At 39.1% G+C, this 14,859-nt stretch overlaps 1 protein-coding gene across 1 annotated transcript; it reads right to left on the bottom strand.

Annotated features, from left to right (window-relative positions):
• Nucleotides 1-17: 17 nt before the first annotated feature.
• Nucleotides 18-3,053, bottom strand: LOC145610783 (uncharacterized). Its single transcript, XM_081666076.1, has 3 exons — nt 2,540-3,053; nt 1,117-1,841; nt 18-1,028 (listed from the first exon to the last, which is right to left on the bottom strand). Exons 1-3 carry the CDS (start codon nt 3,051-3,053, stop codon nt 18-20), a joined length of 2,250 nt encoding a protein of 749 aa, XP_081522202.1.
• Nucleotides 3,054-14,859: the final 11,806 nt, after the last annotated feature.

The following is a 14,859-nucleotide window of genomic DNA, read 5'->3' as shown; positions in this document are numbered from 1 at the left end:
GTTCTATATTGCTTGTTTTAGGCGTTCTGTATTCCTATTTTTGTAGTAGTGAAGAATTTGGTATTCCTGTCTCCATTAGAAAGCCAGTTGATTCTGGACCTGATGGCCCAATAATCCTGCTCCTGGCAGTGGATGGTATGCAGCTCCTCACTGAGCTTAGCCTCAAGACTATGAAGAAAGGGGTTGTGGGGATCAGATTCAAGGGCAGCTTGGGTCCCAGCTAATCTTCTAGATAGAGAAGACATTCTCTTGAAGGGGGAGACAACATTCTCCTTCACCCAGGACTGGATAGACAGAGTGATAGAGGACAATTTAGCATGGAAGGAGAGGTTCTCTTTAGGCCACATTTCCTGAATCATGGGTCTGAAAGAAGGTTCAAAATACCACAAGGATTCAAGTTTAAACTGTTTTGGGGTGGTTATGGGAGGTGGTGGAATAGAGGAGATGAATTTAATGGGGGCATGATCAGAGGAGGTCCTAGGTAGATGAATGAGGGAAGAGTCAGGGTAGGAATGGATCCAGGCAGAATTTACAAAAGCCCTATCCAATCTTTGAAGGATAGGTCTATACCTTCTTTTGTTAGACCAAGTAAATTTATTTCCCACAAAACCAATATCAATCAAACCAGAATTCACAACACAATTATGAAATTTTAAAGCCCTTCTAGCATTCAGAGGCATGCCCCCAAGTTTTTCAGATTGAGACATGATTTCATTAAAATCCCCTATAACCAACCAGGGAAGGGAAATATAGGAAGAGATTTTCTCCAAGTCAGCCCATGTATCAAGTCTACTTTTATACTTAGGACTAGCATAAATGGCAGACAAAAAGGAAACTTGATTAGATTGCTTTACCTTGAGTACACCATGTATAGCATGAAGATCCCTGCTAAAGGAATAGAATTCCAGCACATCGGATTTCCATAGGAGAAGAATACCACCAGAAAAACCACGAGGCTCAGCTAGATGATAAGAGTCGAATGGGAGGGCTTTAATGATTTTCTCTGTGTGAGCTCTACTAGTCTTTGTCTCCGAAAGAAAAAAGAAGATCAGGGGCATGCTTTGAGATCAGATGGAGGACATTTGAGAGGAAGCCTTTTCTCGCAATGCCCCTAACATTCCATGAAATGACAATCATTGGTTCAGGAAGAAAGTTCTGAAGGAAGAGCTCCTTCCTCGTCTCTTGGACTGTTGAAGTCCCTATTGCAACAAACTTCCCCTCCACCACACTGTGAAGATAGTGGTTGCGTGGAGTTAGGGTGGCTTCCAATATTCCCTGTTCCAACTTCAGGTCGAACAAGCAACTCGCAGTGATTTCCAACTGCCTGAAAGCCATTTGCGTCTGAGCGATTACCAGTGAGTGTTCGTGACTTCCCCCAGTGTTTTCTTCATCTCTGATGCTATTAAAGTGTAGATGTTCCGGACTTGTGGCAAGATCGGAGCTGGATCCGTCACAAACGCCAATTGGGGCGGTACGACCCACGGTAGAGGCCTGAATTGTGCCCTCTCCAACCACCAGTTGACATATACTCCCAGAACAGGACACATTGCTTTTAGGGTTGTTAAATCTGGAAGGTGGGCTGGACCTATCTCTCCTCCGTCTTTTCCGACTATTTCCAGCTCCTGGTACGGTGGACTGACAAGGTGGGGATACAGAATGAACTGTCTTAGCTCTGATAGGGTTAGCTGAACCCATCTGGAAGGTGTTTTGAGGAAGTAGTTCATGTTGTTGACATTGATTTCCGGTAGGGTTGGAATCGGAGGTTCCATTAAAGAGATTTCCTCCGGCGTTGGAATGGCAGTGTTGCAAATCAGAGGGAATGGAAGTGTGATCGGAGGTTGCTGAAAAGGTAATGTGAATCTCGGATTGGGAGTTGAAACCCTCATTCGCCAGATGTCCACTGCAGGGCAAAGGAAGGCTTGGTTGCTGTTGTTTTCGCCCTCCGAGTCGCTTCCGTGGATGAACGGGCACGACTTGTCGGAGAATTGGTCGGATCCGTTGCTTGAAGGCATTTTTTGTGGTGTTGGGTTGTTTTTTTTTTTGAGAAGGGGTGGTGGAAGGTGGAGAGGTAGTGAGTGAGGGTGATGTGTTTGGTGGTGGGGTAGATTTTGGCTGCTAATTAGAATTAGGGTTTTGAGTAGATTTGACGGCTGAGTTTAAAACTCCTGAAGGAAGATCCGACGGTTTAGGAGGTGACACGTGGCCAGCATTTTCTTTTTCCACAAAATTTCCAGCTGGTGTCGAATTTTGTCCTTTCCCCTTTTTCTGAGCCTGTGCTCTGTTTTTCCCCCTCTGAGGAACCTTTTTCGCAGGTTGTTTTTTCCGCGACACTGTCGTCCACCCCTGCTCAGAAGGCGGTGTAGTAGAGTCGCCATTGTTCTGATTACGGTTGATCATAGGGTCAATCGGCTTAGCGCCGCCATTCTTTGATTTAACCTCATTTTGTTGTTTCGAGCACCCGCATCAAAATGGCCCACCGTCTTATAAAAGGAACAGAAAGGCGGCGCCACCCCGTACTCGACTAACTGGTGACATTTACCAATCCAGACGGCCGTCTTTCTTGGTTTTGACAGGTCGATTAAGACCAGAATTCTCGCAGCTTGGACCTTTTTTGAAAGAAGAGGGGAGTTGTCTATTTTGACAAAGGCACCAATGGCGTTACCCACCTTTTGGAGGATAGATTGAACATGAAACTCAATCGGAAGTTCAGGGAGGGTAACCCAAAGGGGAACAGATGAGAAGGAAGCCTCTGATGGTTTAAAACCCGGAGACCAGGGTTGGACATAGATAGGAAGTTTACCGATGAACCAGGGGCCACCAGAAAGAATCGCCTTTTGGAACGCTTGGGAAGGAAGGGGGAGGTTATAAAAACCCCTACCCAAAGTAAACATTTTTGCTTCAGCTGGGATGTTCCAGATCTTGGAGATGCTCTGTTTCAGGTAGTCAAAGGAGAGAGACTTACCCACAACCTTAAAGATAACCGCATTTAGCCAGGGAGAGAGAGCTAGCTGAGGAGGTTTCCTCCTCCGGAAGAGAGATAAAGGATTCCTCATTAGGGTTAAAGTTAGGGGGAGGTAACACTGCAGAAAGCTGATGAAGTTGGCAAGGAGATGGAGCAGGGGGTTTTTCAACATTTTTTAGACTATCAAGATACGATTTTTGATGGACATGGTTTGAGAAGAAGGAGTTGGAAGGAGATTGTTGGGATTGGGTTTGGATGGGGGTGGATGAATAGGTGTCTGGTGGTTTATCTGGTGGTATTGGAGGTGGCGGAGGGGCTACAGATTGATTTTCTCTCTCTAGAATAACCTCTCCCATTTAAAAGCTATTTATAGGCTTCACCAGTCGGCACTTTGAATGGCAGTAAGTGTCTACCGCAGGACGAAAACAAGAGGAGTCAGTAAGAGACCGAGAGTGGCAGCAGTGGCCGAAATATATTTCCGAGGGTTGAGTAGGGGTACCGGAATATATTTCTGGGGGTGGATTATTTAAGTGTCAGAGTGATTAGGGCTCAAAGCTTGAGTTATTCTCATTGATCTCAAATCATATATGTAGAGTACATAGCTTCCTAAGATAACATCACAAGATATGCTAACAATTATCTTGAGTGAAATAAGGCTATAATTAAGGAAACTAATTTATATGATAATAATGAATAATATTCTCTTAATCTTTCTTAACACCCCCCCTCAAGTTGGAGCGGGTGGAGTGAAGACGCCCAATTGGGAAGAAGATGTTCAAATTGCGATTTGCCCAATGCTTTGGTGAAGATATCGGCCAATTGGACATGAGTAGGAACATAGGAGGGATCAATGAGACCATCTATGATAGCATCTCGAACAAAGTGACAGTTAACTTCAATATGCTTTGTTCGTTCGTGAAACACCGGATTTTTTGCAATGTGCAATGCTGACTGACTATCGCAGAACAATTTAATAGCTTTGGGATAATGTACACCCAAGCTCGAAAGAAGACCCTTCAACCACTTTAATTCACAAGTGATGGCATACATGGAACGATACTCAGCATCTGCCGAACTAGTAGCAACAGTAAGTTGTTTTTTGGTCTTCCAAGAGATAGGCGAGAGGCCTAGAAACACCAGCTATCCTGTCAAAGATCTGCGTGTTAAGGGACATGCAGCCCAGTCTGAATCACACCAACCCTGCAGAGTGAGGTCACTGTCAGATCGTAACAGGATTCCTTGACCCGGAGTACTCTTTAGATACCTAACAACTCGCAGAGCTGCCTCCCAGTGTTCTTTCCTTGGTTCCTGCATGAACTGAGATAGAATATGGACCGAATAGCTAGGCTAAATCCGGCCTAGTGACTGCAAGGTAGATCAGCCTGCCGACAAGTCTGCGATAAGATTTAGGATCAGAAAGTACGAGACCACTTGCTAGACCAAGCTTGTGGTTTTGTACCGTAGGAAAATCGGCGGGCTTGGAACCTAATAATCCTGCCTCTGAAATAATGTCAAGAGTATATTTTCTCTGACACAAAAACAAACCAGAAGAACTACGGGCAACCTCGATGCCCAAAAAATATTTCAGAGTGCCAAGATCTTTCATATGAAAACAATCATTGAGATATGCCTTGAATGCCCTTAGAGCAGCGGAATTATTCCCTGAGATAATTAGATCATTAACATACACAAGCACATTAATTTGTGTGCGACAATTAGTGTAAGTAAACAAAGAATAATCTGAGTATGACTTGAAGAAACCATATGCCTTCAAAGCAGAATTAAGTTTGGCAAACCAGCATCGAGGAGCCTGTTTCAGGCCATAAAAGGATTTTCTAAGGCGACATACCTTATTAGGGTGCGATGACTCAAAACCCGGGGTGAGTTTCATGTAGACTTCCTCTTCAAGATCACCATGGAGAAAAGCATTGTGGACGTCCATCTGATGAAGCTCCCAATTTTTAGAAGCTGCAACAGCAAGAAAAGCACGTACAGTGACCATTTTAGCCACAGGAGCAAATGTTTTGGTGTAGTCAATGCCCTCCTTTTGATGATTGCTAAAGACGACCAATCTAGATTTTAAACGTTCAATACTCCCATCCGAATTATATTTGATCTTGTACGCCCATTGACTTCCGAAAGGACGCTTGCCAGGTGGAAGATCTTCCATTGTCCATGTGCCATTTTTTCAAGAGCCTCGATTTCATTTTGCATTGATTTTCTCCAACCTGCATCCTTCATAGCCTCCTTAAAAGACCGTGGCTCTTTGCAAGAAGTAATAGCTGCAATAAAATTTTGGTAATATGGAGAAAAACTGTCACAATTAATATAATGTGCTATAAGATAATTATAAGGAGTAGCTGAGGGATGCTTTGGAGACGGAGTGTTAGGAGATGAAGATGATGGACTATTAGTGAGGACCGTATGAGTGACATAATCCCGGTGTCGAACATTGGGTACCCCGACCCAATTGTTCTTTTTGAGCTACTGTTTGGGGCTGAATTAATGGAGTTGGGTTGCTTGTGTGCTGTTCCGAAGCTGCTGGAGAGTGGACAGAAGGCTCACGGAGGAGCTGTTGAGCTGCGGGCTGCTGCGTGGGAGGAGCAGTAAGCTCCGCGGCCTCCCTGCGGTGAGCATCAGTTTGCCGCGGGAAGCCCGTGGACTAATCTGATGTGTTTTGTGCTTGTGGTGAAAGCACGTCAAACTCATCCCCATTAATTAATGTAGCATGATTTTCTTCTCATTAAATATTGTAGCCTTATTCTCCACCTGCACCTCATTACCCAAATTATTTTCAGCTTGAATATCCAAAGTCACATCAACAAAATCAAAATCTACAGGAATATTCATGGGCATAATTTTTTCTGGTACAATGTTGGATGAGGTCGGATCAAGAAATGGGAAAATATCCTCGAACAAGTTTGACATTTGTGACCACAAAAAAATTCTTTCGATTCAAGATCAAATAAATTCCAACCTTTCTTCCCAAAAGGGTAACTCACAAACACACATTTACGACTCCTACTGGCAAATTTATCTCCCTTAGTTTTCTGATTATGGGCAAAACAAAGGCACCCAAAGGTACGAATAGTAGTATAAGAAGGAGGAGTGCCAAACAAAATTTTGTAGGGGGTTTTATTTTGCAAAAGAGGAGAGGGAGTACGATTAATTAAATGGGCAGCAGCTAAAACACTCTTCCCCCAAAAATAAATCGGCAAATTAGCTTGAAAACACAAAGCCCTCCCTACATTGAGAATGTGTTTATGTTTCCTCTCTACTCTACCATTTTGTTGCGGGGTTCCTACACACGAGGTTTGAAATAATATATATGTCAGTTGCATTGAAAAACTCACGCAAACAATTAAATTCCGTGCCGTTATCACTTTGTACAATTTTAATTGTTTGAGAGAACTGTCTATCAACCATTGCCACAAAAGACATAAACATACGAAACACCTCAGTTTTATCAATAAGCAAATATATCCAAACAGCACGTGAAAAATCATCCACTATTGTCAAAAAATAACGAGCACCACAAGACGATGCATGCCTAAGAACCCCACAAATCACAATGTATTTTTTCAAAAATTCTAGTAGTTTTATTCTCACTAATAGAAAAACTATCTCTAGGGTGTTTACCACGAAAACAAACTTCACATGCTTTATTTAATCTACCCTTACAATTTTGAACGGGAGAGAGAAGCTTAACAACTTTTTCCGAAGGATGACCCAAACGTCTGTGCCACAGTTCTAACATATTAGGCGACTCATAAGTAGCCACATGTTGTATGGAAGCCCTTCCTTCGAAGTAGAATATTCCATCTCCCCTAACACTCGTTCCAATCAACTCCCTCAACTGGTCTTGTATAGCACACATATTTGAGTTAAATTGGACAGTATAATTTGTATCATCAATTAATTGTGATATCGAAATTAAATTGCAACGTAAATCAGGAACAAATAACACATGAGTAAGAATGATTTTCGAAGATAATCGAACCGAGCCTTCCTTTATGGCATAAACGGTTTTGCCATTCGGAAGACCAACCGGGTAATTAGAGATAGGTTGAGTATCAAAAAGCCACTTGTCACAACAAGTAACATGTCTAGAAGCCCCAGTATCCACGATCCATAATGCATTATCAAACTCACCATTCAAACGATCATCGGCAATTTTTGTGTTACTAATAAACCCGGCAATCGCCTTCCATTGATCCGCGGTGAACGTGTGTGAAGCACTGCCAATACCCTCGGCATTGGTTGATGCAGACCCTGCAGTGGTAGCATTTGCTCGAGCCTGCCCACGCCCCTTAGCACCTGCCTTGCCACGCTTGGAGGGGTTAGGCCACCACTCCGGAAATCCATTCAATTCGAAACAACCAGAGACAAGATGAACCGTTTTCTTGCAATGGGAGAAAATCAAACCAGACTTATCAGGTTTGTCCTCGGAGGCAATTTGCTTCGGTTTTCCCTGGCTTGTTCGGAGAGCGAACCCCACCGCATCTAGTGGCTGCTCCTCTGGAACATGAGTAGTTAGACGAATTCGTTCGTCTTGTGTGACTAATTGATATGCCCTATCAAGAGAAGGCAATGGATCTTGAGAAAGTATATTCGTGCGAGTCTAAGCATAAAAATCATAACACAACCCCATTAAGAACTCATGTAAACGAGCCACATCTCGACGCTTCTCATGTGCAGGACCTGCTAAGCATTTATCACAGCAAGAACAGGTGATTATAGGTTCATGGTTGTTCAATTCTTCCCAAAGGCTTGTTAATTTGCCAAAGTACAAAGCAACAGACATAGTCTTGGACTGCTCACAACGAGCAATTGAAGATTTTAATTGGTGAATTCGTGGACCGTTAACAACAGCGAAACGCATCTTTAGAGTATTCCATAAACGTTTTGCATCTTTGTATTTCGAAAGAGTGGTCTTCACTTCCGGGTCAATGGTGTTCACGAGCCATGAGATTAACATGGCGTGAATTGTATTCCAATCCGTTTGTATACACGGATAAGAAGAAGTAGTAATGGTTCCATCAAGGAAAACAAACTTTCGACGAGCCTCCAATGCGGTTTGTATATCACCAGCCCATCCATCATAGTTTTCGCCACGAAGTCGGGTCAGAGTAATGAAGTCACCAGGTCTGTCATGCGGACCTAGATAATACGGGGAAGTAATATCAATTCGCGGTGGTGGAGGCGGTGGTGTATCATCACCAGCCATGGTTCTTTGTTTTTGTGTCTCTGTTTTGTTTTTTTTTTTTTTTTTTTTTTTGATCGATTAAAATTCCTTAGCGACTGATACCATGTCAGAGTGATTAGGGCTCAAAGCTTGAGTTATTCTCATTGATCTCAAATCATATATGTAGAGTACATAGCTTCCTAAGATAACATCACAAGATATGCTAACAATTATCTTGAGTGAAATAAGGCTATAAATAAGGAAACTAATTTCTATGATAATAATGAATAATATTCTCCAAATCTTTCCTAACATTAAGAGTACTAGTATATATAAACGGGGGTGATGAAAGGTGCCAAAATATATTTCCGGGGGTTGATTATTAGTGAAATTTTCTTCATGTAGGCGGATGCACAATGCTCCGTGCATCCGTTTTCTTTTTAAAGAGGCGGAATGAAAGTTTAGTTGTTCACTAAAGAACATATAGTTATTTTATAAAGAACATCTAGCTATTTTATAAAGAACATCACATATAGTTGTATTATAATGAACATATAGTTGTTTTGTAAAGAACATATAGCTATTTTATAAAAAAAACACCAATCTTTATGTTCTTTATATATATCTAAAGAACATTCGTAATATTAATAAAGAACATGATCATTAGAGGTGATCAACTTCAGCCCGGCCCGAAAAGAAGATGGGTTTGGGCATGCCTAAAAATACATTTTTAGTTAAAAATCCACACCCGACCCGAAAAGAGCCCGAAAAGCCCGCTATGTTTTCCGGGGTTGGGCTCAAGATATTATATTAAGGCTCGGCCGGACCCGAATTAACATTATGTCACAGGAAAAGTTTTATATACACCCGATTTTCAGTAATTTACTAAACAACGGGTTCACTTTTGTCAAATTTAGTGTCACTTTGGTCAAATTTATTGTGACTTTTGTCAAATTTATCAATTAAGCATAAATAACTCTAATATATGTGAGAACAACTTTTATGCATTTTTATGTAACTTTTGCGCAATTTATTGTCACTTTATAACGGTTGGTCAGTAATTTACTAAACATCCGTTTTATTTAAAAGTTTATCTATGTCACAAATAAAAGTTCATTATATTGACAATCAAAGAATATGAAGATAAAGAACTTTTTTTTTTTTTTAAACAAAAGAACATTATTTAACATTCTATAACATGTTCTTTTCAGTTTGACTGAATGTTCTTTACATTTTTATACAATGTTCTTTACAATTCTATAAGATGTTCTTTTCACTTTAACTAAATGTTCTTTATATTTCTATACAATGCTCTTTCCGCTTTTTTTTTTTTAAGTGATGCACCATACGGATCGTGCATCCGCCTGCAGGATCCACGCATTGGATTAGTAGAGGTATCGAATGAATTTGGATTGTCAATAAAGGGTAAGGTGGATCCGCCTAAAATTTTCGGATCCAAAAATTTCCGGTTCTTCCTAGGTGGATCTGAAAATTTTAACTGGATCCACCTCCTAATTTTTAACGCGAATGTATTTTTTTTTTCTTAATTGATTAATTAATCAAACTTAATATTGTAATCTTTGTATTTTTATTATAATTTTTATTATGATTATTGTTAATTTTATGATTAGTTGAGTGAAGTTACGAGAGTGAAGTATATTTATTAATTTGTTAAACATATATATATATATATATATATATATATATATATGTATATATATATATATATATATATGTATACATATACATATACATATACATATACATATACATGTATATATGTATATATATATATTTACGTAATTTGGTTAAACATATAAATAAAGCCGTAAATAATTGTATAAATATATAATTTGTTTCATGTTGATTAAACTCACTAATAAAAAATGCTAGATTCCTTGGAAAAGCTTGTTGTTCCGTTTTCTGCACCACCAGGAGTGTTGGAGTTGTTGGATACATGTCACAAATTAAGTCATAAGCAAGTAATTATTACTACTTTCTATATCCTTGGTCTCCAAGGTTATTATATTTGCTCTCCAAGGTCAAGGCTTACATTTGTAGTATACATATCCATCATATTCCTCTTGTTTTGAGAACATGACACAAAACACAACTACTAGCTCATTAGTGAGTTTCTTAGATCTCTTTGAGAATTAGATCCTATATAATCCAGAGAGTCATACCATACTCTTGTACCCTTCGGGGTTGTACTCTCATACCCTTTTTCATATATTAGATAATTATTACTCGTTGGTGGGTTGTTTACCTCATTTGTGGGTTATTTCCACGTTAAACTTGTGTGTCTCTTATTACTTTTCTTGTCCATCTTTTATCTATTTATTTCTCTATATCATTTTGTGTTTCCGCCTGCGCTCTTAAATCCTAACAGTGGTATCCGAGCCAAAGGTTTTTTTGAGTGTTTTTTAAAAATGTTTTTTTAAAGATGTCTTTGATGACAAAATTTGATATAGAAAAGTTTGATGGCAAGATTAGTTTCAACATTTGGAAAGTCCAAATGAAGGCTATTCTTATCCATAGCGATTTGAAGGAGGCATTAGATGACAAAAAAAAAAAGCCATCTACTATGACTACTGAGCAATGGGAGGAGTTAGATGAGAAAGCCTTATCAGTTCTTCAACTCTGTATGTCCAAGGAGGTTCTTCATGGAGGCATTAGACGCCACCATACTTAAGTGTATGATCACAGTGGGGTTCAAGTTTGGGGTTATGATGCTTGAAATATTCCCTACAGTTTTTTGGCGACTCCAGTGGAGAGGATTTCTATTTTAATTCCTGAAATTTATTTTGGCAATAAATTAGAATGAGTGGATGAGACTCGAAAAGTTCTAAGTTTTCGTATGCGTAATTTTGATTAACATTATTGTCATATGCATAAAAATGGTCCTCATTGGATAGAACATCCGAAATGAGCCAAAAAACATAGGATTTTACACGAAAAAAATTTGAGAAATATCTTTCACAACTAGAATAGAAATAATACTGCGAAATCTGGAAAATTCTAAGAACACAGATACATGCCAAGACATGTAGGAATTAGCGTCTAGAAAATAGGGCTGGCAAAAACCGACCCAACCCGAAACCGACCCGAACCCGACCCGAAAAAAGTGGGTTAGGGTTGAGTTTTTCGACCCGAAAACTTAAATGGGTCGACACGAACCCGAACCCGAAATTAAATGGGTTAGGTTAAGGTTGAAAATCTCAACCCGAAAACAACCCACTCAACCCGAAATAAATTTCAGGTTAAAATAAGGTCTGGTCAAATCGAACCCGACCTGATAAACCCAAACATTATACGGTATTAAAAAAATAAATTTTTTTTTTAAAAAAAAGCTGAACAAACCTGATTAAATTTCAGCCCAAGCCCAAATATGTAACTAGTATCTAAAACCATAAAATCCTAAATGCTTCCTTCTCACACAATCAGCCGTTTAGGCTCTCTCCTCTCTCCTCTCCCCTCTATCCTCCTCTCTCCAACTCTAAACTCTTCAAACCTCCGATTCAAATCAATTATTCTCAGTTTTTCGGTTTTTCCCATCCTTAGATCTTCCTCTCCTTCATAATTTAAGTGTTTAAAGATTCACCACATTAACCTTCAAGGTAATTGCTATTTTGAATTTTGCTTTTATACGATTTTTTTGTTGTTGTTGTTGTTTAAATACGAATCTTGCATGTCTATTGTTGTTGTTTTTCTTTGCTATTCAAAGCCTAATTTTGATGTTGTTTGTTGTTTAGTTGTTATTCAAACCATTATTTAATTATATGGTATTGTTTTTTTTGTTTTAATTAATGTTTGTGTTTGTTATATAATTATATTATTGTATTGTTGGGATTGAGTCCTTTATTATTGATGTTTGCTTAAATTGTTTTTATCAGGCTTGGATCCTCACACGCCACACACATAGCCTTTGCTTCAACTTGCTTCAAGTCTCTATTTCAACTCGCTTCAGATTGCTTCAACATTGTACATTATTTGAGAACTATGTTGTATAAAATTTGTAAAAAAAATTAAAAAGATTGGTTGCTTTTGAATTCCTATTTGTAATTTATTTAGTTTATTATATTTTTGTATCTAATCTTTAATTAGACTGGCTAAATAACTTAATTTAAAAAAACAGGTTACATTAGGGTTGACCCGAACCCGGCTACTATTAGGTTATTTTCAAGTCAAAATGACCTGATTTAAACCCAGATAAAAACATTGGGTTAATTCAGGTTACTTTCGGGTTGACCCGAACTCGAAAATATCAGGTTCAGGTTGGGGTTCTCAACCCGAAAACTTAAATGGATCAGGTTCAGGTTGAGGGGTAGGTGACCCGAAATCAGCTGACCCGAACACGAACCCGACCCGACCTGATCCATTTGCCAGCCCTACTAGAAAACAGGGCTTGTCGCCTGTAAAGAGCTCTTGTCTCCTGGTGACAGTTCTGTCGCTTGGCGATAGGGGTTCTTTTGCGGCGACAGTCCCTATAGTCTGGCGCCAAGTTCTTCCAATACCGAGCCAGAGCTCTGCCTTCTTGTTTTGACCATTTCTAGTACTGTTGGCTCAATTCTACTTCCTGATTGAGTTTTTCTCACTTTTCTGAAACCCATATGTGTTCTACATATGGCCATAACCCTATGGGGTTTCACGCTCCATCTACCCAATCGAAATCTCCTGGCAACGATGGGTACATCCGAGTTTGTGAATCCACCAAACCGTGGAAGCAAGTTTTTAACTTGCGGGGTCCCATGTATACACGCCAACCCTTCGAAAGGTAAGGCTTTCGCGCGATGCATTCGGATTCATAACCATGGACCCTCTTTGACTAACCCATATCCTTGAACTTTAGAGAACTAGAGCCATGGTTAGGTTGCAAACTCATTGCATCATGTTGTGACTACTTGACTACTTGTGCATTATTTGCTTGTGCATAGCTTATATGTGACTAAACTAACCTTTGGTTTGACTTGTGTTTGTAAATAAGTCTTTGTAAACTAATCAATGACTAAAGGACTTTGTTTAATTAATTAATTAATTAATTTGAACTAATAAATCTGCCTTATATCGAGTCATAGTTCCTTTAAGTCAACCCGGATTTTTATTCCCGTATACTACACAAGCGTCAACGTTTTTTGGTCATAGACGGAGTTATAGAAAGAACTATGAGTCTTATAACCTATGGATCTGTAGCCCTGAGTTTTATATTTAATTTGGTGTTGGTCTTGCCCCAATCAGAGTCACAGATCAAAAGTTATGACTAAAATACGACAGCCTGTCCAGTTTAATGCATATACGTGAGATCTTAACTTAGTCTTTGCTTGAGTCTAGTCACATAGTCTAGCCACATGGTCATGAAACAAGTCTTAACATGTCACCTACACTCATTAGTCTTAGCACACACTTTGTATATGTCACCATGACCATGTCTTAGGTTCATGCACGAGTCGTTTTTTTCGTCATTTGAGTTGGGGGTTCATTTTATTTCTAATTTCCTCCATATTTCTCCATCTACATCATCTTACCACTCTACACATATGTAGGCGTTTCTCGAAGTGAGCCTACGTTAAAAGCATGTTGTGAATATGCTTGGCACTCATAGGAAGTGGGAATTGACATAACAATTAGGGACAATGATTAGGGACAAAGCAAAGTAGGGAGCCGCCAACAAGTTTTTAAGGAACTTGTAAACCGTTCACGGATCATTTAAGGCAACCACGATTAAGGGACAACGAAGGCAACAACGATTGACCCGTGAAGGTTACACCCCATTCATAATCCATGAGATTACTAACTCCATATGGTTCGGAACCATGAAAGGAGGATCGGGGATGATGGTACGAAGTGAGTCATGGAGTCACATTCGCCCGTATTGGCCTCTACTCGATTCTTATTATGAAAAGTATTTCTTGCGATCTCAAAGGCATACAAATAAAATATTCAATTTGCTCCAAACTATTATTATGCTAAATTGGTTGAATATTAATGCAACATATAATTCTAGAATATCGTGATCACTTGATAAAACAACAAGATTAAAAAGGAACCTAAACCGGTTGTCCAAATTATCTTATTAGGCGTGATATTCAATTACATATTCCTTTTAAACATGCAATATGGTGATCATAAATAATAATAGAACAAACATTAATATTGGAAGCAATCTAACAATAATAGCGTTAGTCAAATCAAATAATAATAACCCTAATCATGATATTAGCAATATAAATAATATAAGTAATTGAATTAATTTCTCACACTCCGCGCGTTCCTTTAAATTGCTACGTCATGAATAAATTGTTAGTAACTTCAATAAAAATATAAACCAAATTGAAATTAACTTAAAAGTAGAGCTGATTTGGTCCAAACCCTCAGTTAATTCTACCTTTCACACCTTGGTTTAAGTATAGAACTTCGGGTATTGTATGGACTCCTTAGAGTGCTTAAGGGATATAAAATTAGAGAATAGGGTGGCTAGAATTTAGGCTAGAGCAAGAGAATGATTATTGGTGTAGGGAGAGAGAATGATTTTTGGTGTAGAAGAGAGGAAAAGAGAATAATTTGATGATCAAGCTTGTTGATGATTGAAAAAAGGGAGATATGACCTCTATTTATAGGGAAAAAAGAGGGGGTCGAATCAAGAAAAGATAAGAATTCGAATCGGATAAAACTCTTGCGATAGACAGCAGTTTTTGCGGTTTTTGTTTTTATCATA

Source organism: Chenopodium album, chromosome 24 (assembly GCF_948465745.1).
Source record: "Chenopodium album chromosome 24, dcCheAlbu1.1, whole genome shotgun sequence".
In the NCBI taxonomy this organism is placed as follows: domain Eukaryota; kingdom Viridiplantae; phylum Streptophyta; class Magnoliopsida; order Caryophyllales; family Amaranthaceae; genus Chenopodium; species Chenopodium album.
This window is presented reverse-complemented; position numbering and strand designations above follow the sequence as displayed.